This window comes from Dermacentor silvarum, chromosome 10 (assembly GCF_013339745.2).
Source record: "Dermacentor silvarum isolate Dsil-2018 chromosome 10, BIME_Dsil_1.4, whole genome shotgun sequence".
Lineage (NCBI taxonomy): Eukaryota > Metazoa > Arthropoda > Arachnida > Ixodida > Ixodidae > Dermacentor > Dermacentor silvarum.
This window is the reverse complement of record NC_051163.1, coordinates 142,563,878-142,587,518: the sequence shown is the minus strand read 5'-3', so window position 1 is coordinate 142,587,518 and position 23,641 is coordinate 142,563,878. Positions and strand designations below refer to the sequence as shown.

The window sequence follows — 23,641 nt, the reverse complement described above, 5'->3', positions numbered from 1 at the left end:
TGTCGTGCGCAGCTGCCCTTCGGAAACGGAGAATTCCGATGAGTCTGCGTCAGAATTTTTTGATGGTAGTAGTAGCAAAGACTCGGAACATGATTTCATTCATCGGACTTCAGCACGGATGAGAAAAGTCCATCAAATAGATGTGGAACAGGTATCCGCCGGCAAGCTTTGTTTTCTACTCCAACCCGCTTTGTCGCTGCCGCACTCAGATCTAAAGCTATCCAGTGCGTTTAAAGGTCACAGTTCTTATCTGCAGGGTGTCAACGTCGTTTGGGCTGGACCACTTGCCAGCGGCGGCGCAAAGAGTGTAGTTTTGTGCGAGAAGACTGCCGAGAATGGACCTCGGTATTGCGCTCCACAGTGCTGCGTGATGGTTCGTAAAGCTGCCACGCACTCTTACGCACCGCCGAACTAGGGCTTAAATTTGCCTTTGCATATAAAAAACTTTTACTAGAAAGTTTATATTTGCAGAAATGTTGTATACAGACTTCTCATACAAATTTTTTTTATGTTCTCTTGGTGCAAAGCGGCATCTATGCTTTAACAGAGTTTTCTCGCTCTCATTAAAAATATCTTTATTAAATCATTTTTTAAGAATTGTTAATGTTTGCTTGAGAATATTACCATTAGAAAGCACATTCCTTCTTATACAAATTGATACCATACATTTAATTATTAGGCATCTGCTTGATATTACGCTTAATCAATGATATGATTGAAATTCTTGATCAAGCATTTGTTTGAGGTCCAAAGCACTGTGATGATTGGTGCAAGTGAAGCGTTCATAACAATTTTGCCCCCTTGGTTTGCCAACACAGCCTCGGGTGCCACCCAGAGTGGTACGACACGGAATACTATGTTCACTGAACTGAGCCACTCAGTCCAACTTGAAAACCCAACAGATGTTGTAAACAAGCCTCGCTTTAAAATTGCATGCAAGCGAAGGAGCAACCTGAATTACGGCAACTTTGTTCCCGAGTGTGACATTTTCTGTGTTGCGACATCGCGCGTGCATCTTGTCCAAAAAATTTAGCGAGATCCAGTTCGACGTCAGAAATTTCGGTATCTCTTATGCATTGCTTCAAGAGAAGTTTTATGTCAGTTTTATCACAGAAAACCCAGATGATTTTATGAAGTAGGCCGCGGTGCTGCAGGTAAGCACGAGCACCTTTGAAAATTGGGTGCCTAATTATATCCAAAACTTGTTGCAGGAGCAGCACACCCACAGAAAACGCATTTCTTTGTGGTAAAAGCATCTGTTACTTTGAATATTTCAATTGCTTCCACTGGGAATTTGTCCTTTCTTTCAGCGAGTTGCTTCATTCAATTTCAAGATCATGGAGACCAAGCTCCTCTGTGGCATCCTCGAAACAAGTTGCCCATCGAGATGGCTTGCACTGCCACACAGTGAGAACAAAGACACCACATGTCGAGTTACACTGCATCTCAGCCATGCCAATCCTCTCAGATACGGCAGCGCATCCCAGAGGCTGCCGGAAAAGGTGCTGCTTCGGTGGCGTGATTTGAAAGTGCTCTCAAAAAGTGTAATTCAACCACCACCTTGACGAGAGCTGTGAAATTTCACTAGATTATAAAGGACATCAAGTTATAAAAAGCTAAATACTTCTTTACGCTGAGAATTTTGTTAAATATTCAAGTTCGTTATTTCAAGCTTTATTTGTATTCATCTGATTCTAACAAAGCCCTAAATGCAACGCACACCAATTTACGAGTTCAAAGTGTAAAACTAACATGCAAATGACATGAAGCTCCTAAACGAATCAAAATTAACGCACCCATTTTTTTTAAACAAAAATGCCGCAAGCCTCCAACTCTGGCAATCACAAGATGAAACTAGTGAGCCTTACCTAGACAAATGAAAATTTATTTGCACGTAATGCCCATTTTTGTAGCTAACCGCACTTTATTGCTGTCAGTAGACCACATCTCATACTTCATACAGTTCATCAAGTACTTGGTATTCAGCATTTTATGAAACTCCACAGCAATCGAAAACAGGATCGTGGCCCACACCTCAATAACCCAGTTCATCCTGCAATGCATGAAATTCTCCAAAACACCAGAAATGTATGACACGACTCGTTGCTGCTATCTGAGCATGTAAAAATGGCAACTTTTTTTAGTAAGCTTTCGTAATTGGAAGCTGAAAGTAGTGCGTCGTCATCAGCTGACATGATAATTTGTTCTGTTCTTACTTTGTGATAGCAATGGTGTTGGCTAGGCTGGCTTTGCTGCAAATGCGGTTTTGTTTTTTCTACTCGATTGCACTTTGCAGGTAATTTTCAGACCAATTTTGGTGGAAAAAAAGGTGCATTAGAATCTGGCCAATACTGCGACCATTCATTGTGAATTAGTGTTTTCACTAGGCTTGTATACAGGGTGTCCCAGCTAAATGTAGTCAATGTTTTAAAAACGACGGAGTGTGCTAGGAGGCTCAAACCAACTCAGTGGTGTTGAGGATCGTGTGTCCTAGTCTGCGGCATTTTTTTCGTTTTGCAAGGTCAATTAATTAGCATAAACTAATTGCATAACTTTTTAAATATTGGCTTCACCAAGAAAGTGCCAATACGAAAGTTGTAGACCCCATTTAAAAATGACTGACTGAAGTGTTTGCAAGTAAGTACCATTGATGGAGCGTCTTGTATTTGCCTTTAAAGAAAGCCCTCGAAATACAAAAACGAGGGCGTGATAGCACCACTATTTCAGCGCTCCCAGGCGACCGACCAAGAAACAAAATCCGCGTATCTGTACAGTGGTTCCGGGACGAGCTTGTTGTATTCGGTGGCCGCAAGGTACGCGCCAGCAACTGTTGCTAGTAAGATATGATAGCGAACGAATAGAAGAACATGACAACAGCATTTTTCTTCCCGAATAGCAGTTCCACGGTGAACATTTACTCAAGCCTGAGCTTCTTTTTTTTGTTTTTTCTTCTTGCTTTGTGTGTTTGGGCATTCCACAAGTGGAGCGAATTATATGTTTATGCCCCGTCACGCCGAAGCACGTCACACCGTCATCACCGCCGCTCGCTCTGTGTGCCCGATCGCTACAGGGCACGCGAGTGAGTCTAAAGGCATGCAAACAATATCCTTTTCAGATTGGTTGTTTGGTGGCGTTGAAATAGTGGCGCTATCACGCGGTTGTTTTTGTATTTCGCAGGCTTTCTTTAAAGGCCAGATGCTCCATCAATGGTATTTAATTGCAAACACTTCAGTCAGCCATTTTTAAATGTGATCTACAACATTTGTATTGGCACTTTCTTGGTGAAGCCAATATTTAAAAAGTTAGGCAATTAGTTTATGCTAATTATGTACCTTGCAAAACCAAAAAAATACCGCAGACTAGGACACGCGATCCTCAACACCACTGAGTTGGTTTGAGCCTCCTAGCACACTCCGTCATTTTTAAAACATTGGCTACTTTTAGCTGGGACACCCTGTATATATTTGATATTTTTTAACCCTTTCAGGGTCAATGGCGTACATGTACATCCTCCGCAAACACCTTCAAAATAGTCAATGACGTACATCTACATCATCGCTTGTACATTTAAAAAGCGTGCCTCTTTCGATCATTTCTTTCGCTTGGCACGTGCTGCCACTAGACGGGAACACATGGAATTTTTTGCTTGCGCCATGGCCTCTCCGTTTTTTTTTTCTTTTTTTTTTTTTTTCTGATGGCAACGGCGCGTCAGCTATCGCTCGCGCATCCGGGCGTGCACGCGGCAGCGGCGGCAAGTTACGGTTTTCTCCTGCGGCGGCTCCCGCTTGTTGCACGCGCTAAACTGATGGCTACCTGGTTTCAATTCCCTCGAATGGTGACCGCTTGTTACTCAATCGTTTATTGCTCACCGCGGCGCAATTACACCTGTTCCCAGGCAGGCACGTATACACACAAACGTGGTTGCCGTTACTGCGTTTCCTTTTTTGGCGACCACAACAGCTCTATCGCACCTTGTTGGCGATAAGACGAAGGCTTCTCACTTGTTTCGGTTTCCGGACGTGCACAAAACCATTTTTCAGTGCGCTTATCTTCTTTTTCATGAATAAACATTGTGTGTTTTACAACACAAACAATTTTTTTGTCAGTTTACTGTCCCTCTAAACAAAGTAAGACCATTCTTTTTCGAAATAGGTTCCTTCAAAAAATTTAAATCAGCAATAAAAAAAAATTGACCACAGGGGATCGCACTTCGCAAAAAAATTCAACCCTCGAAGGGTTAATATTTGATTGAATATCGTGATATATAGTATTTGCTTTAATTCAAATTTCAGTATTCTGAATATCCTAAGTATTCAAAATGAACAAATTAATATAAATTTTTAAACATGTACAATTTACAGTTTTGGTAAGTAAGGTGGGTTCTCATTAACCCTTTTTTATTTATTTATTTAATACTGCAAACCTTGTACAGGTCCAAGCAGGGTGAGTAAAAAGGTAAACAAGGCAAATACAACAGAGTTATTAACGTTTCAAAAACATCAAATTGAGGCGAAAGGCAATAAAGAATCATTCCAACCAGTTAGAGTGCGAGGAAAAAATGAAAACTTGAATAAATCTGTTCGTGCAAAATAGGGTGTCAGCGAAGTAGGATGATGGTGGCGAGTATGCCTTGATGTAGAAGATGATAAATAGGGTGATGGATTAATTGCTAGGTGCAGATTCCACAGCAAGAAAATAAATTGTAAACATAAAGCTTTCCTTCTTTGTTCGAGACACTGAATTCCATTAGTGTGCATTATTTCAGAGGGTGAGTCATACGGGGAAAATTTCGAGTAAATAAACCGTACAGCCTTCCTCTGTACCTTTTCGAGATGGGAAATATTGTGTTTAGTAAACGGGTCCCAAACCACGCATGCATATTCAAGTTTAAGTCTAATTATTGAATTGTATGCAAGTAATTTTATACTCGGGGGTGAGTTTTTAAGCTTATGTCTTAAAAAATATAATTTACGGAACGCAGAAGAGCAAATGTTATCTATATGTAAATTCCAAGTTAAAGTATTAGTAAGTGTAACGCCTAAGTGCTTATATTTAGTCTCTTCCCGCAACGGTGCTGTGCCTAGCGTGTACGCAAAAGAGAGCGGAGCTTTTTGCCGAGAGAAGTGAAGGAAGACGGTTTTATCAGTATTAAGTTTCATATCCCATGTTTCACACCATTCAAAAATGTTAGCAAGAGCGGTATTAAGATGGTTCTGATCGGTAGATGAGGTTATTTCTTGAAAAAGCACACAATCATCCACAAACAATCTGATTTGCAAGTTAGGATCAATTACAGTGGTTATATCATTTATATACAGTAAAAACAGTAATGGTCCCAGCACACTCCCTTGGGGGACCCCGGAGCCATGACATGACAACTGCCATGACAAATTTTGAGAAAATGTTTGAAAGTGTGGAATTTTTTTTTAGACCTGCGAATTTTTGTGTCATTTTTTTCTAAAAATATGATACCGAGAATGCCTATTGCCTTTTTACTGGTCTTGCTGAAAAAAAAATAGCAAAACTCATTGTGTATTATTCATTTGTCAGAACAAGAACTGCACATACAGCCATGCGGAAAAATTGATGGGAAGTTCACAACTTATCTGCACCAGAGGACACTTATGATAACGAGCTATCTTGTCATGGGTAGTTATTAACATGGCTGGTGGCCAAGACAAGCCAAAGACGAAGCATTTGTTGACGGTTGACGACCTAATTTTTGGTCCTACTCAATCATTCGAACAACCCCTCCTTTATTGAAATGATGCACATTGACGACTGAACCTTCTAATGCCGCTTGGTGTATCACTATTTTCAAGGCGCGATCTTTGTGCACGATATTAAAAAAATTGCAGCCGTGAAGAAAGTCAGCCCTACTCAGGCTTTTGTTGGCAAGGTAATTTCTTGCCTTTTCTAAAGCTGTAGAGCCACGGCAAATAAATGTACTAGGCACTAAACTGTAACTTTGGTCACAGACACCCAGCAAAGCGATCCGCCAAGGCCAGCGTGGCTGTGATTCACTGCGGGCGGTGGTGGGCGGCAAACCATCGTGAGAAGTTTGCCACTCGTGGACTGACTCGTCAGGCCCCAGAGAATGTGCACGAATGAGGGCCGCACAATTTCAGCGGGCATGCCTGCAAAGTCCGTTGGTACTGGACGAAACGGCTTGCAAAGGAGCAGACAGCTGGACAACACAGCCTAAACTGCCAACACTGTGAGATGTCACTTATAGCATCACACACTAGGCCACACGTTGGGCCGACGTAAAACGCTCCCATGGCCTCGCAATTGCGAAATTTCAAGTAACAACACTCGGCAAGTGTAAATAGGTTCTCTACTGCTGCCATTCTAAAAAGAACCTTGAATTTGCATTTCTGTGTAAACATATATGAATAAGAACACTTGAAAAGAAGATATTGAAATAAAACTGATTTCGGAAATGAAACTCGTATCTTTAAAAGGGCCGTGTTTATCTTGGATTTGTAAACCTCTGTGTCTGATCAAGGTTTTACGCAAATCCTAAACTATTCACTTGAAAACTATTTCACCCACTATATGCTTTTACTTCACTTCAAACAAAAGAATCCCTCATTATAACAAAGTCAGCAGGACAGCGAAAAAATTCGTTATAAGCGGTAATTCGATATAAGAAACCACTCAAGAAAAGCAGTCGAGCTTTAAGTGCCTGCGAGGAAGTCAAAATACAATGTATTCAGTGAAGCTATACAGATAAGGCAGTGAGCTTTGGCTGTTAACGAGCGCGAGCACATTCTTCGTCTGCCAGCTCTTTGTCCTCGTCAGGGCCATCAACAGTGTCAATTATCTCTGTTGCTGGGATGACCAGGAAGCAACAGCATCAGCCTACACAAATGTCTCCAAGTTGCCTTCTACCTCTTAGCCAGCAATTTTATCAACAGCCTCATACAGATCGCTGCAAGCCGTCATCGTCAGGCGGGTCATCATCAGGGTCGCTGACGACATCAGGGTGCGGGAAAGGCCAACGTGCACAAAGCAGTTGGTGACCTTCCAAGGTGCGATTCTTTCCGTGAAAAGTTCAGCAAATAGGTCGCACCAAGTAAATCAATGTTGTACCTCTCACTAGCATCATACGCCGTGACCATGCACTGCTTTGCGGTACAGCTTCTCAATGATGCCCTGATCCATCGGTTGCAGTACCGCGATTGTGTTTGCAGGCAAAAATTCCACAGCGATCGCCATAATTGACAATTGTCAATTATGAAAAGCACTTGCTGATTCTTTGCGTCGAACCGTCTATCCAGAAGGTGCACGTAGTCTTCAAAAATAGTAGAAGTCATCCATGCTCGATTGCTACTTCTGCAGATGCATTCCTTGGGAACAGTTGCATTTCGGAAGCACTACGGCTTCTCCGCCTTCCCCAGTATCAACATAAAGATTGTCTTGGACATTAAAAATTAAATTAAATAATTAAAACAATAAACTAAGCCCTCCAGTATCAACAAAAATTATGGTGAGGCATCAAAAAATAAAATAAAATAAAAGCCTCGCCCGTGCCACCGAAGATCCAGTATCAACAGGAGAAGCTTGTCCTTGCCTACTGCATTGGCACCAAACAGCACCGTGACACGCTCCTTGCTCTGGTTTCCTCCAGATGACTATCCGCCAGCGACAGTGAAAGTGCGATTCGGTAGCTTCTTGTAGAAAACTGCAGCCACATCTAGGCTGTAGAAGTCTTCATACTTTTCAAGTAGAGCTTGGAGCCGATGTTGGCGCCACATGTCTACAGTGCTCACAGCTGCACTTTCGCCAACGATCGACTTCGAGGTCACACCGCATCGTTTCTTGCAATCACTCAAGCCAGCCATTGCTGCACTTCAAATCTTTAAGGCCCATTTGGAGGGCGAGAGCTTCGGCTTTTGCAGTAAGTGCAGGTCCTTGTACAGGGAGATTTGCACTCCTGGCGTTCTTCAGCCACTGTAGAAGTGCACCTTCCACTTCGAATCCCGATTCCTCTTTCTTTTCACCGATGATGATGAATCAACTTTATAGTACGAAGAGTGGTGTGGTTAATATCGGGTGGAGCCCTCTTGTAGAGCCCCACTGGCTGCTCGCCCGGCCTGGTCCAGGGTCGCCAGTTGGCTTCCCAGTGCCAGCTCGGAAAGCCGTGCCTCCCAACACGTTTCGAGTGTCTGTGATGAGCTCACCAGCCTGGATACTGCCTGGGCTAGGCACGCTGTACACTAGTTCTTTTCGCCAACAAGCTCTTTTCAAAGCCATCCAGCACAGCTTTCTTCTTTTTCAATACAGTTGATAAAGTAGACAGCGGTATGCCGAATTCCTTCGCGATGTCAGTTTTCTGCCGGCCATATTTTTCCACTTCTTTTATAAGCAGCTGCTCCAAAGTCAGACCCTTTTGCTCACTGTAGACCAAGAAAGCACACGCGACGCATGCCTAACGAAGCACTCCAAATAACACAGCATTGGCACCGAAGTGACTGAACGTGGTGGGCGACACAGAAAGCTTCAAAATGTGGTCAAGGCCTTTCACTTTCCTCGTCAGTGCACGCTGGTGATGGCAGCGGTTGCAATGGCGGGCTTGGCATCGGCTTCACGTGTAGTGGAAGAAAGGCAGTCGTGGAGACCAAGGACCCGTTGGTGAAAGATTGTGCTCGGGAGGGCAGGCCGGAAGAGCAGCAGCAACGTCCAAACTGGCAGCGAGGAGTTGACATGAAGGTGAGTGAGAGGAGTGACTGCCACAGACTGGAGAGCGAATGAGGAGGGGAAGGCAGTGGCTGCTTTTATAGGGGGATGTCACCGAAGACTACGAGAGTATCGCTCTGGAAAGCGCCGAAAGTGCTCAAGTCTGAGGTCACGTTTGTCATGCTCAAAAAACAATTAGCCGCACATCGTGGGTACGCAGTGCGATCGTGAAAACCAAATTGGTTTGCAGTAGGGGCTTTGCATGATCGCTGGGCAATTTTTTCACGAGGTGTGCAGCCATCAAGTTTTTAAAACGTATTTTTCGGCGCACCGTTGTCAACGGCACTGCGCTAATTCTAAGGTTCGAGTGTTGATGTTCGCGTTCCGTCGCGGCCGCGTCATTGACAAATGTCTAGGAACAAAAGTCAACGACCCTACCACGCATTTAGACCGTTTGTCTAAAGTCGGATGGCACAAATCGAGCACGATCGGCTCAAGAAAGTCGCCGGGGAAACACCAGCTTGCGTTGACCCGACACGTTGACAGCCTGACTCGCCGCTGGGAACGCTCGGATTTTTCGTGTTTTCGGCAAGTTATCAGTCGATTTGCACTGTCAAAAGTGCAACGAAGGTAGGGACGGTGTTTTACTGCGATGCAGGCCGATTATGGCGAGCAGCGAGCGAATTTCTAGACCAGCTTCCCAAAGTCGTCTTCCCGATTTGTTAACGGTAGCTCCTCGTGTCAAACAGGGCACTTGTAGTCGGAAGGACACTTCTTTTGTGCTTTTCGGCACGTTTCAGTGCCAGAAGCACTCTTTAAAGCAGTAAAGCTTTGCTCATTAAGCACACCCCATGGAATGCTTCAGCGCAAGTCTACCCGCAGTCTTTTAGCCACTTTTCGGCATCCGAGGGACTGCCCGTTTTCTGGCATCGCAAAGCATCAGGAAAGCTTTATGTTCGTGTGGATTCTATCACGGGGGACACCATCGATGCGACTGCAACAGAGATTAACAGTTCGGGTGCGCTGCCCCATGAAATTTGACAGCTTCCGTTCACTCCACAGTAAACAGCTGGGAGCAATCGGCACTCGCATGGTACCCGTTACTTGGCAGTCATTGGTCGCGGGTTTGGTACTTCTGTGGCCTGTTCTGTGCCTGCATGAGACTAATTTGTCGACTGTATTAATTTGCCACTGCATGCGCAAAAGGGTCGCCGCTGCTCGGCGGCGGCGATGCCTCCGCTCGCCAGTTCACACCTAAATGGGTCAAGCTCTTCGTTCTCTTTGAGTAATGCGGCTTAATATGCATGCGTTTGGGTCGGGACTGGAATAAATTTCGAATGAAGCGATATTTTGAGTAAAGCAATTTCATTATAATGAGGAATTGCTTGCACAAGCCAATATCTCAGTTCAATATCTTCCTAGGCCAGAATAAAACTGCGTGTTTTTGGTGCGAGATGACATATGTTCGACGCATTTTGTCCCTTTCTGGCACCAGTCACTATGCTACTGGTGTCAGATACATTTGTATCAACTCGTGAAGTTCGAATTATTTGGCAAGAGCCAATTTTAGGAAAGAAATAACGAAAGTTTTGCCTAACAGAAATGTATGGGTGCCAGCTGGGACACAATTAACTTAATAAGCTAATTACCCAGAGTAGACTTACCAAAAGTCGAATGTGTGTAAAGCTCACATTTTGAGATGATCAGTAAGCAACTGTTTAAACTTGTGAAGGTTTTGCTCATTGAATGTCTGATAAATTATTCCACTCTGACATGACACTAGGTGATTGATTTGTGTGAGGAGAGCAAATACTTACCCACAATCTAAGCACACGCTACAAGAAGAGCAAACAGAAAAATGCATTTAAAAACAATGCCTAGAGCAGAGAATTTTAGGAATGGCTGGTACATATGAGATGCCTTTTGATTCTGGTCTAGCTATCATTTTTATCCAAGTCAGTGCAAACTTATAAAGGGAGTATGTGCCTCACAGCTGTGGTGTTGCTATCTGCTACAGTTTAATCCTGGCTTTTGAAAAATAATACATGAGATTGGACTCCTTCAAATTCAGCCTATTGGTCTATAATAGAACTTGTTGGTTTAAATGCACAATTTGAACGGAAGAATGCATTCACCCAGGCATGCATCAGTCTTGTCCCTCGTGTTTCTAGTAGTGACATCCAATCAGACATCACAACAATTAGTATACTTGAATCGGCATAAAAAATGACTTCCGCAACCCCCTGTGTTCTTGCTTTCATTTGCGTATAATGTCCTACTGGCTAAGCACACTGGAGTTTACAGCAATATGTGAAAAACGAGGTTCATACTTGTGTAGGCTTGCACCCCCACTTTAGATTGCGAAAATTGTAAAAAAAGACTAAGCGTCATGCGCATACCCACATGCCGATTAATTTCCGCAAGCCGCTACTAGGTGGCACTAGTTGCCTGCCAACGATCACCGTATATATAACACTCGCGTTCCACACATGGAACGCGAGTTCCATGTGTGGAACACACTCGCGTTCCTCGTTTTCCTCTTCTCCAAGACAAGAATTTAAAGGACGACATGGTCAGCCTAGACTTACATTAGAAACGAAACTTGTTATACAGTAGAACCCCTCTAATATGTTTTCTACAGGACCACAAGAAAAAAAAACACATAATACTCTGGAAATGTATTGCACGAACATGCTATTAAGGCCAAACCACAAGGAAGAAATTTTTGACGTCGGCACCAACCGGCGTCACACGGCGGCGGCCGGTGGCATTGAGAACAATGCGCCGCCGGTTCGCACTCGCTCGGCACCCTAAGACCGAGCATGCCAGACTGCAGCACCAATGGCAGAAGTGGCGGTAGAAGCAAGAGGCAAACAAACTATGGCCTCCTAGACAGCACGACACGCCATGTGAGCGAGCTCGGAGGCCACTTATAAAGCGAGTTTCCGGCATTGCGAGTGCCTCGTCCCAAGCAGCCAATCGCTCGCTTGTGCTCCGGCCATGGCAAATGGTGCAGCTTTGTACGGTTCATTTCCAGACAGGGACACGCAAGAAGTGCACACTAGCGAGCCCGGCTGCTGGTGGTGATGCACTGGTGCTACGTGTTTCAGCACAGACAACCAGCTGTATATATTTGCCCTAGAGCTGCAGACAATTTTTATCAAGTTTTAAAACTACAAGAAGTCGTTATGAAGTAAAAACAATTGTTCTATTACCGCAACATTTTGCAAACCTGGCCAGCTAAGTTCGGGGCCATTAGCAATCTGGCCACATTGCTCCACACTTGAAATATGTTGAAGCCGAAAGTCTCTTGCGGTTGAGAGCCGTCAATAAACTGCATTGAGCGTTGACGCCGCATGCCACCGGCCAGTGCCGAAAATCTGTTCTTTGTGCTGTTAAACAAAGACACTATGCATGGCCCAGTCTAAGAAAGTTGCAGTTTCACCGGAAAGGCGAATCATTGATTGCGATAGCAATTTAATAGACAGCTATACAAAGTAAAGATAGTAGTTTTATCGTCTGTGTAAACATGTACACATAGGCATACTAACTAAATTAGCAAGCACAGTGTCAGCGCACACTGGCAAGCATGAACACATCACACTAGATGAGCGCAAACAGTCACTGTCAAAACGCTGGTGTGAGGTAGCGCGGCTGCAGCAGTGATCGTAGTGACCTTCGTGCCATGTATCGGTTCAATGCAAAGTGAGATCACAGCGTGCACAAAGGTATGAGTCGATGGCACACATAGACTCCGCCGTGCAGCAGCAAGCAAAGTGACCTTTGTGCTGTCTATTGCTTCAACGCAAACTGAGTGGCGAGAACGTAGCATGCACAAATGTATGAGCCGTCAAAGACTCCGCCCTCAACACAGCTCGCTTTCAAGATCTAGGGCATGCGCGGCCACAGAAAAGCAGTTGCTACGGGAGTACAGCGCCACCCCTCCCCGCGGAACCTAGCACGCGACGGAAGCTTCCTTCCCACTCCCTTGCGGCCAGCTCCTCTTGCACGCTTTCACTCACACATACAGCAGGCGACCACGGTGTTATCCCGTCCTTGGACTTTTACACGGAAGATCACGGTGATGGCGACGCCGGCGGCAAAAATGCTCCTGGAGTGTCCATATAATTGCTATCACAATAAACGAATTTACAGTCGCTGACTGATAATGCACAGTCCACAGGGATCACCTAAAAGTCCAATATATTGGATTCGGCAGAGAATGAGTGCAACTTAATCCAAAAGTGGCCGAAAGAGGTGGTCATATTCTTGGATCATCACCTTTTGGGGATACTTTATCTTTCACAAGATTTCGCGTTACTAACGATATATGCATAGGTGCCGCTGTCCACAATGGTGCCAACTCCGCCTTTGTAATCCTCGCCAATGGCTTCAAAGCGCGGAAATAACGGTGCATTGCATAATGCCAGTTCCCAACAGTCAGTTTTGCCGCAATACTGCAGCGTTACGCGGTGAAGCATACACAATGTATGGCAATGAAGCATACCAAAGGTGGAAAGGGGTAACTGTCACGGGACACAAAATGTATTCGTTGTACATTTGTACACGCAAATGTACACGCGTGTACCCGCCATTTCCTGTCACAATACGGGCACCAATACACCTAATAAATGTACCAGCAGGCCTTCAGAGCTATTTTGAACGTGCTGGTGGCAATTTGAGCCCTTGGGACAGTAAAAGGCATGCATTCATTTTTTTGGAAGTTTTCGCGATCCCCAGGAAGTCTGAAAAATCAAATGTTGACTGTACGTCTAACTTCGCCTGTGCTTAAAGGATCCGAAAAAATTTTCAGGGCATGATTCGTGAGGTGACGTAATTTAATCGTGATGTAATTCTATGATTACAAAGTGTTTCAGGACCCCTTTAAGCAGGCATGTGCGTATGTTGCAAGGTGGTACACTATCTTCACAGCAGGGGCCCTACAAACAAGGGCCAGAGAAAAGCAGAGGTCTGTATTTTTATCTCTGCTGTTCTGGCAATTAATGCATACCAACATGCCTAGGTTTCAGTTCTCATGCAGTATGGTGCAATAATCATGGTGGTACTTGGGATAGCTGGGCAAGCTGACTAGCGTGAGACAAACATGTAAAGCACAGGTAGGGGGCCTAGAACTAAGCACAGGTAGTTGCATCCTATACGAGTGCCGACCTGCAGGAGGTCGTCGAGGCGCTCCTGTGCCTCGGCCCGTTCGAGGCTGAGCTTGGCCGCCCGGAAGTAGGTGTGGCACAGGGTGTGCCCAGGCTGGGCCCGTTGCCAGAGGCCCCGCGGCACCTCCACCAGGCCATGGCCCAGCAGCAGCACCAGCAGGAACAGGCCCCACGTGTTGCTGGCGCTCACACACACCACCTTCAGCTTGGCCCTGGCCACACCACCGTCCCTTTTAAAAAGAGCCTTCACGACACGACAGACTACTCACGCATCCAGGTTCATGCCCGGCTGCAGAGCAAGGTAGACAAGCAGCACACCAAAGATGAGCAGGTAGCTACCATAGTAGATGGCATTCTCAATCAGGGCACGCCGCAGTTTGCCAGCCACGGTGAACTCACCCGCCGTAGAGTATGACTGCATCAGTGGCAGGATCAACCTGCAACACGACCATCAGCAACTCGACTCAAAATAAATCAAAGCAGTGGACTCCTCAAAGCATGTGAAAGGCTGGCACCAACACAGCTGTGAAATCTATAGGATCTGGCTGGGGATGACAGCTGTCTACAAGCACGGCCACATGTGCAAGAACAAAGTGCCCATGCTTGTCAAAGGGGCTCTCGCGTAAACTTCTGGTGATTGTGTTTTTACACAACTGTGCCAACAGAGGTGTTGAGTTATTGAGTTATTTATTATAGAAAACCTGCAGCACCACAAAGGCATTTTTGCAGGGTAATAAACAGAAATACAGGTAATAAACAGAAAGAAAATGAACGAGTTTTGCCTCAAAGTATATTATACAATGCTATGACATCAGTATGAGAATTCATATGACTACACAAACACCAAGCAACAAAAAAAAAAAAATTTTAAAAATGAGTGCATGCGAGAACTACACGTCTAGTAAGTATGCCTGTACATATTGTTACGCGAAGAACGAGTCAGTAAGACGGGCAACTATTTACAGGTTGTATTTACAACAGCGGTTGCAGCGCTGACCGGTTAGGTTCACAGCGCGAGCCCAGCTCGTTCTTCCTCTTCTTCTCTCGAGTGATGGCGCCCGCGCGCCTCGGTCAAACAATCAAATACCACACGCGTGTAGCAATATGCACTAGGAAAGCTACAATGTGCACTGAAACAAGAAATGATATCTATGACCTGCATGGCAGTCTGTCATGACTTGCAGCAACCTATTCAACATAGTAGTAACAGTATGTGGCAAAAAAACATTTTGAATAATTATTTACCATGTTAACATTTCCCACACCTCATGTAATGTCCCTCTGGGACCCTTGAGGTATAAATTAATAAATATATAAATACGATAAACGTACTCATGAGCCTTCATGGTATGGTCTTGACAGGCAATGTCGGCTATGGCAAATTCTGCACCTAGAGCACTTGGTAGGGATTCAAGTGGAATTTTCAGTGACAGCCAATGAGCACCACATATGATCAGTTTTGATGAGCAGGTGCAACTCATAGATGAATTGCTGCACTACGTTTTCCACTGACAAACTGAGATTTGAAACAATTTTTGGAGTGCCCAAATGCAGATTTCGGAGCACCTTGGAGCACTGTTGGACCCGTCCTAGGCTATTTCACACCCTTAAAATTTACAACCTTTATTCCAGAAAGTATTTGCTTGCTGTAAAGCAAAGTTACTCTTGCCTCTAAATACAAAAAAAGAGAGACCTAAATTTGAGTATCCCTTTAAACAAAGGCAACAAACCTGTTCACACAGCCTGCTGTAAATAGTTTATTTCAATTTGAGTGACGCTGCTCAGACGATGCCTTTTACATCTTATGAATTTTATACCGACAGCTGCCAGCATGGCCATGCTTTCACCAAGGCCAGTTCCCAACAGTCATCAATGCTCTTCTGAGGCAGGCCCGTTTTGATGAGCCCCTGGTACATTGCTTTTCCTTGCAAAGCCTCTGCTCAGCAACTGGCCGATTCCCGACTGGCGCCGACCGGTTATTCGGACAAGCTCGATTATTCGGACTATTTCGAGGCACCTTCACTGGCCCATAAATTTAATGTATAAGTACGACCAAAATTTCGGACACCATAAGGCATGCCGTTCAATACTTTGGACTACGTCTGGACGACTGCGTGCTAGTTCGACCGCCGAGTTGAGCGGAAATTTATTTATTTATTTACAGGTATACTGAGGCCTTCAATAAGGCCAAGCAGGTGGGATTCAAATTCAGTGAAAACAATCATACACAATACGACTTTATCACTGCCCAAACAAAGAGCAGACAGAGCACGCTCAAATGCAGTGACAGTATCTGATAAGAAGACACTGGCAGGCAAGGCATTCTATTCCTGGATTGTGCGTGGAAAAAATGAATGTTTAAAAATGTTTGTGCAAGACGAATAGGGGAGTAAGTTGCAAGAATGACGGTGACAAGATGTGTGTGCTGCAAATGGCTGAATACATTTAGCGATATTCTGGCTTTGATATGTCGCTGGCATCACCACGGCATGGTCGTGGGCCATGTGGCCGATACCCCCTTGAAACCAAAACTAGCGAAACCCGATTAATCCAGCACCAACAGCACTGTAGAACAAGTGAACCCTGGCAAGCCATTCTCGAGTCCTGCAGTATTGGTTTCGCATGTCCAGCGTTTGTTCATTCACGTGTTAAATAGTGACACGGTCCTGGCGACTTGAAGTTGTTTAAGCTGTGCCGACTCCACCCTCGATGCCTACGCCGACGAGGACAATGACTGTTGCTAAAGAGACCCCGCCGTCATTCGGCAATCATAGTGTGGTTGACTTCTGGGCCACGACATTGTAGCCATGCATTCCGCTCGATTCTATATGCCGCCCTTATCATCCACTGTTCACGGCTGGCCGTTGACAACGCAGGCAGAGCGACGAGGCGCGCACTGCTAAAAAATTGTGGTCCTCTTACGTTGTCAAGGGCATGCATTGATTGTACTTTCGTCTATCTGCAGCGACAGCACGGAAGTGTAGAGATATGGACTGACCAGATCGTAGGCACGTGCTCTCAGCAATGTGTTGACAAACTACGGCTTTATTTTTGGACGATCCCTTCTGGGAATACTTTCTAATTTGCGACGTTTCACGTGACTGGCAGTACAGTTGCTCATAGACAGCAATGGGCCTGACGCTAGTCATGCAATATCCCGCAAAAGTAAACGTATCCCCATAGTATCCCCGAAAGTGGTCATCCGACAATACGGCACTTCTTTAGCCACTCGTGAAATAAAGTCACTTCTTTTCTGGCGAATCTGGATATATTGAACTTCCAATTATTTGGACTTTTAGGCGGTCACCCCAGTCACTGATGTACAGATAACGTCAAGTTTGATTTATCAAGCCGCTTTAATCATGCACACTATCTACGTCTGCAGGCAACACTGCGACCACACACGTGTTGCGCAGTCACCGATTTTCTTATTTTTTATTATTACATACTGCAAACCTTACACAGGCTCATACAGGAGTGGGTACGTATAATACAGGCAAAGAACGTCAAACAAAACATATGAAAACATATAAAATGAAAGACTCGCTACACTCACACTGTTAATAGTGTCAACCTAACAGCTTTTGATAAAAAGGAGAGAGCGCCTTTTTATATTGAAAAGCATATATACAGTAAAACCCCGGTGATACGAACCCAGCTGGTACGAATTTCAGTGTGATACGAATTCGTGACATTCCCCGGTCGAAATACATTGCTCACAATACGAAAAAAATCGGCTGTTCCGAATGAACGCATGAGCAACAGCGGCGGCGGCCGAGCCAGCGAGGCGACCGGCACAGACAAGCCAGCACAGCGGGATCTGGGCAGGATCCATAGTCGCCAAGCAACCGACTACGTCACGCGGCTGCGCAATCTCTCATTGGTCCCTACGTCGAGCAGACCGGACCACATCACAGCCTAGCCGATGCTTAGCGAGAAAGTAGACGAGGACCGCTGCTGCAACGGCGACCGAGGCGCAGTCCCGACGGTCAAAATGCTCCCTGCCCACGACGTGCTCAGGCATTCAGTGGCGCCCGAAAACATTCCCAAGATCACGTGAGCGCACTTATATGCCTTTCAGAAGGCTATCGTTAACGATTTGGGCAAGAAGAAAACGTCCCGTTGATATGTTTTTCAAGGGACCGCGAAAAAAAAACAGAGAAACAAAAGCCGCAGTTTCGCCCGAAAGGTGAAGCAACGAAAACGCAGCAGCAGCAAGCGAATTGACCTTTGCGCTGTCTCGCTTCAACGCGAACTAAACGTCGAAGGCACAGCGCATACGAAGCTACTGGCACTAGGCGTACTTTGTCAACATCGCAGATCATTTTCACGATAAGGTCTGCGCGGGCGCGCAGTATGCGCACGTTGCAGATCGCTTTCAGGATATGGCACCCGCACGGGTGCGTCGTATCTGCAACGTGCCGGTCGCTTGTTGCAACTCATCAGTCGCTTGTTGCAATGTACAAGCTGGCTGCACCGCTAAACTTACGTGACCGCCACATTGAAACGCAACGTAACATGCAGGAACATTATAGATTGGCAAAGTATCACGGGGAACGCCCGGTAATTCGAATGTGAAAGCATTTGCGATGGTTAATGGTGGCGCCTCCGACCGCCATTGCTCCGACACCGCCATAGAGCAAAAGCTTAGGCGAGACCCCTCAACGCCGCGCCGAGAAAAAAAAATGTCGCAGTTTCACCCGAAAGGCGAAGCATCAATTGCGATAGCAACTTAGTAGAGAGCTATACGGAGTAAGGATAGTAGTTTTATCAGCTGTATAAAATTGGACATGCAGCAACACCAGCAACGCGCAGAACTGGTGTCGACGCCATCGCCGTTTTGCCCGCGTTCACACCGAATGCGCGCAACATTGGTGAGTGTTGCCAGGGCCTCTGGGGGCGGCTCGGAGGTTTCCAACAAGATCAGAACGGGAAACTCGTCGAGCAGCATTGGAAGTCTTTACCACCTTCTCGCCTCACAACATTTTTAAATAAATACGCATTTGGTGCCGCAGCTAAATGTCGCCTGTCCCCGCCCCCCCGGCCTTGGGCTCAAAAGTCGCGTTTGTTCTATATATGTGATTGTAAAGGAGGAAAGAGACGTTTAATTCTGCAGCCCTTCGGGAGCACGGCGCAGAACACGTTCGCTCCCCATGCAAGCGCGCGTCCCTCGTTTCCTTTCACTCGCACATACAGCGTCCGGCGTGCGGCAACGATTTCATCGCCGTTGACGTCATACGGAACCTCACGGCGACGGCGATGCCAGAAATCCTCTTTGAGTGTCCATGTAATTGCTATCGCAATAAAAAAAAAGTACCGCGGCGTCACGGCAAGGTCGCCATTTCTGCGTGGCACCGGAACACGCGTGTAAGTGCCAACATCTCCGGCACCGCTGGGTCTGCAGCGCAGAGGGAAGCAACGGCGGAGGCTCAGTCCGGCCAATGCTCGCTTCAATGGCAGAAAACGAAACTTCAGGGAGCAAGCTGGCGCCAGGCCGGCGGGAGCGGCGAGCGCGCACGGAGACAGTCGAAGGTGAGGGGGCTACAAGGGTGTTGAGAGGAATAAAGGGGCTTTAGAGAGGAAGGGCAAGGGGAGCCACCGAAGCAACAGAGTTGCCAAGGCCAAATCCGCTTCCCTGCCCTCCTCCCTCACCTGCGACGGTCCCCGCGTGCGCCGTCGCCGTGTCGCCTCTGCCTCTTCACAACCACAATCTCTCTCTCGCCGTGCCTGCGCCGCCCGCTCCCTGAAGTTCATTTTCTGCCGTTATCGCGAAGCGAGCGTCGGCCGACGCGGGCAGTTTCGTGGCCCTCGCTCGATGTGTGCTTGCGCGCCGCGATATTTCACGAATCGCACCGTTCGTACGTCGTGCTAATATTTCAAAAATAGGTCCTTTTAATTCGAACAAATTTTTGGGCCCCTTCGAGTTGAAATTATCACGATTCGACTATACATGGAAGTCAATGAGATTTAGGTCGGGACCGCGAAAACGCAACGTAGCAGCCGGGAAAACGCAGCAGCGAGGAAGGTATCAATGGGATTCCACTATTAGAAATCTTTCCTGGTAAAAATAAATTCATTTTTCTTTGTATTGTGTATGTTTTGATGACACGAATTTCGAGTGTTACGAATATTTCAAGCGACCCGGCGAGATTCGTATCACCAAGATTTTACTGTACATAGAGTACATATGCTTATAGTAACGAGTACACGTGTGTTCACATACATGGGCACACATGTTCATCAGGAACAACCCAATTTTAAGCAAGGCATTTATAAAAAGGTTAGATCACTGAAAAAGCAGCTCGGGAGTGACAACATTTTATCAGTTGTGTTTAACAAAATGATTCTTGAAGTTTAGTGGTGAATGCGACCGTTGATAATAGACCCATGCACTCATCATCATCAGCAGCAGCCTATATTTATGTCCACTGCAGGACGAAGGCCTCACCCTGTGATCTCACATGGTAGCTTATTCTAGAGTTCTATGGCAGATGGAAAAAAGGAATATTTGAGAGTATCACGGCTCGATGCACTTGGCATAGTGCTCGAGTGTTGGTGAGTCGTTCCTGTTGATAGCTAGGTTGTCGTGATAAAGAAGATATTCGTAGCAGCGATGCGGCTTTCCAGGTGTTGTATGGCGAAGTGCAGTCACGCTGTCGCTCCGGGAGTACTTGGAATAAACGAAGCGAAGAGCCTTGTTTTGGAGTGCCTCTAAATGTTTAGTCAGAAATGCGTCATGTACATACTGGGTGGCTATATTTGAGGATGGGACGCACAAGACATTTGTAGCTTGGTAACATTCGGTGGTGCTGTTGCTAACCTTCGACAAAGAAAGCCTAACTGCTTCTGGACGCCCTCTGGCACGTATATTATTTGATGTGTGTGTCCCATTTCAACATCGCTGTTATTGCTACCCCAATGTATTTATACAATTCTCTGTGGGCAACAGCTGATCCCATGATGATGTAAGGGAATTGTAATGGCTCTTTTTTACGCATTATTGAGATACAGGCAGTCTTATTTATTTATTTATTTATTTATTTATTTATTTATTTATTTATTTATTTATCTATCTATCTATTTATCTATTTATTTATTTATTTATTCATTCATTCATTCATTCATTCATTCATTCATTCATTCATTCATTCATTTATTTATTTATTTATTTATTTATTTATACAATACTGCAGGCCTTGGCGTGGCCCAAGCAGGAGCGGCATACAATGATAAAAAGAGATAATACCAATACCAGACGTAAATTAAGAGTGCGCAGAATACCAATCCAATCCATCAGCTGCGAGTACAAAGCACAGAAAAGAACACTTGCTCGTGTAATGTAGAAATTTCCAAAACAAATAAAGAACATGTTTATAAATGAATCAATACAATTTAAGCGAAGTAAAAGAACAATAACGCAAGGATCAACTTCAGCAATCAATTCACAAGAGAGCAACATGTCAATAATTGAGATTGTCAAGGGAATCAATACTGGTTAGTAGCGACTGAGGTAAATTGTTCCAATCCGTAATAGTGCGTGGGAAAAAAGAATACTTAAAGACGTTAGTTCTGGCATTATAGGGAGTTAAAGAGTCAGCGTGGCGATGCCGTGTTCGGCGTGCAACCATTGGCGTTACATAAGGCTCTGAGGTGAGGGAAAGGAGGTTATTTTTAAGAAGAAAAAGAAATTTTAACCGCTGGATTTTTCTTCTCATTTCCAGTGTTTGGATACCACATTCTTTAATTAGTGCTGTCGGGGAATCAGTCATGCGGTACTTTGAGAAAATAAATCTGATTGCTTTACGCTGAATTCTTTCTAGTGCATCAATGTTAGTTTTGGTGTAAGGGTCCCATACTATGCATGCATACTCAAGTTTTGGTCTTATTAGTGATGTGTAGGCTAAAAGTTTAGTTTCAACGGGAGCTAGCTTTAATTTATGACGTAGCAGACAAAGTTTACGAAAGGCTGAGTCACATACGTTAGTAATGTGAGTATTCCAGTTTAGGCTATTTGTTATTGTGACGCCAAGATATTTATATTCCCTCACCTCGGTTAGCGGTACAGATCTTAGGGCATAAGGAAAAGATAGGCTATTTAATTTTTTAGTTATTTTCATGTACACTGACTTGTTAGCATTTAGTTCCATATTCCAGCGACTGCACCAACAAAGAAGATTTTGAAGGTTATTGTTCAGGGTTATCTGATCACCTCGGCTGGTTACTTCACGAAACAGCACACAATCATCAGCGAATAATTTTATTTGAACGGGTTCAGTGATTACGCTGGTAATATCATTAATATATATTAAAAACAAGTTTGCTTAAGTTTATGTCCATGCCCCATTCCTGGCATCAATTGGCGATACTAGACCTAGAAGAATTTATTTTGCTTGATCGGTGTGCGTTTGTATTGTAGTGTATACGACACAGTCATCAGCAAAAAGTCTTAATGGGACTCCCGGCTCAATATGAAGGTGCAATATTGGGGCACTTGGGCGCAAAATCATGGTTTTTTATTAGGATGGAGTAGGAAATCTTGTCTGGCGCAATTTGGCCCAGGAGTGGGAGTTTGGCTGTAACAGTGTTCTGTTGACACGAGAGCAACCCTGAAGAAAAAGCGCTCATCAGCTCAGGCAGCAATAGCACAGCCAAAACAAAAGAACAGAACAGACACCATGGCCTTGTATCCTGAGTTGTACTGTTCCACGCAAAACACAGCAAATGCTTCAGGTTCTTGAGTTCTGAATGGGACTTGAATTCGAGAACCTGTCTGTTCTGTGGGAGGAAATGTCCGATGTCATTAATGATTTTTACGTATATGCGCATATGACATGCTTACAAATCATTATAGAGGTGCATACCAGATATGCAAGGGTGCCAAGAAATCAAGCCATTCAAAAATGCTGTTTCTTTTTCCTGCAGTGACGTTTTGCTAACACACGAGGTGGAATCTATGTGCATGTGATATGCCTGACTATCTCTCGGCTTGTTTGATTTCTATTACTGAACAGCACTTTGGTGAAACAGGCAATGTGCGGCCAAACAGATTGTAGAATTCGTGACAGCAGCTCTCTAAGACCAACCTTTAAGCAACTTTGCAGCATGATAGCGGTATTGCGCATACCGCCCCTACAGGACAAACTGCCATGTGTGCTTGATCGGTCACAAAGTTGTCGACCAGACTACACATTCTACTTAACTGATTTCTCACAGAAAGGGCAACTTGTACCTGATATTTATTAGCTATTTTTTTCAGTCCATGCCCCATCCGGTGTGCGTAAGAAATAATGGCAAACTTTTTCTTTCTGCTGCTGAAGGGGATCACCTTTTTTCATTTTCTCCACAAGCCCTTCCCAAATGAAGATGACAGCGGATTTAAGAAAACCAGCCTTCTCTAGCCGTCTCAGCTGTAGCGAAAAACTGAAACTCGCAACATGGTGACAAGACTTTCTGAAAGCCGAACCTAAACACAATGTAGCTATGTCTCTTCTTTATTAATTTTGAGTGCGCCGACGAGTAACTCAATATGGGTTTGCACGTTCTAGGATTGTACTGCCAAGAAAGGTGGTAAACGGTGAATCTTGACTTGAAGTCTAAAAATTGGATTTCATTATTAGATGGCAACTCATGGGTAAAGCCCAGACCCCATTAAAGCCCTGTCATTAAAGGCGGCATGAATATTTTTCACTTCCTCTGGAACAATTTGCGAACGTGTAATCACTAAGCGCTACACGTATACTGAAAAATGTTAACCTACCAGGTCGGCCTACTTGCTTCATTAATGATTCGTG

At 45.0% G+C, this 23,641-nt stretch overlaps 1 protein-coding gene across 5 annotated transcripts in view; it reads right to left on the bottom strand.

The window, feature by feature from the left end:
• LOC119431886 (G-protein coupled receptor-associated protein LMBRD2B) overlaps positions 1-23,641 on the bottom strand; it is a 235,491-nt gene that overhangs the window by 140,093 nt on the left and 71,757 nt on the right. For all 5 annotated transcript variants that reach the window (XM_049656867.1, XM_049656868.1, XM_049656866.1 and 2 more), the window contains 2 exons: positions 14,120-14,287; positions 13,852-14,062 (listed from right to left, as the gene is read on the bottom strand). In XM_049656867.1, coding sequence (XP_049512824.1) covers positions 13,852-14,062; positions 14,120-14,287 — 379 coding nt within the window. The remainder of the gene's footprint in view (positions 1-13,851; positions 14,063-14,119; positions 14,288-23,641) is intronic.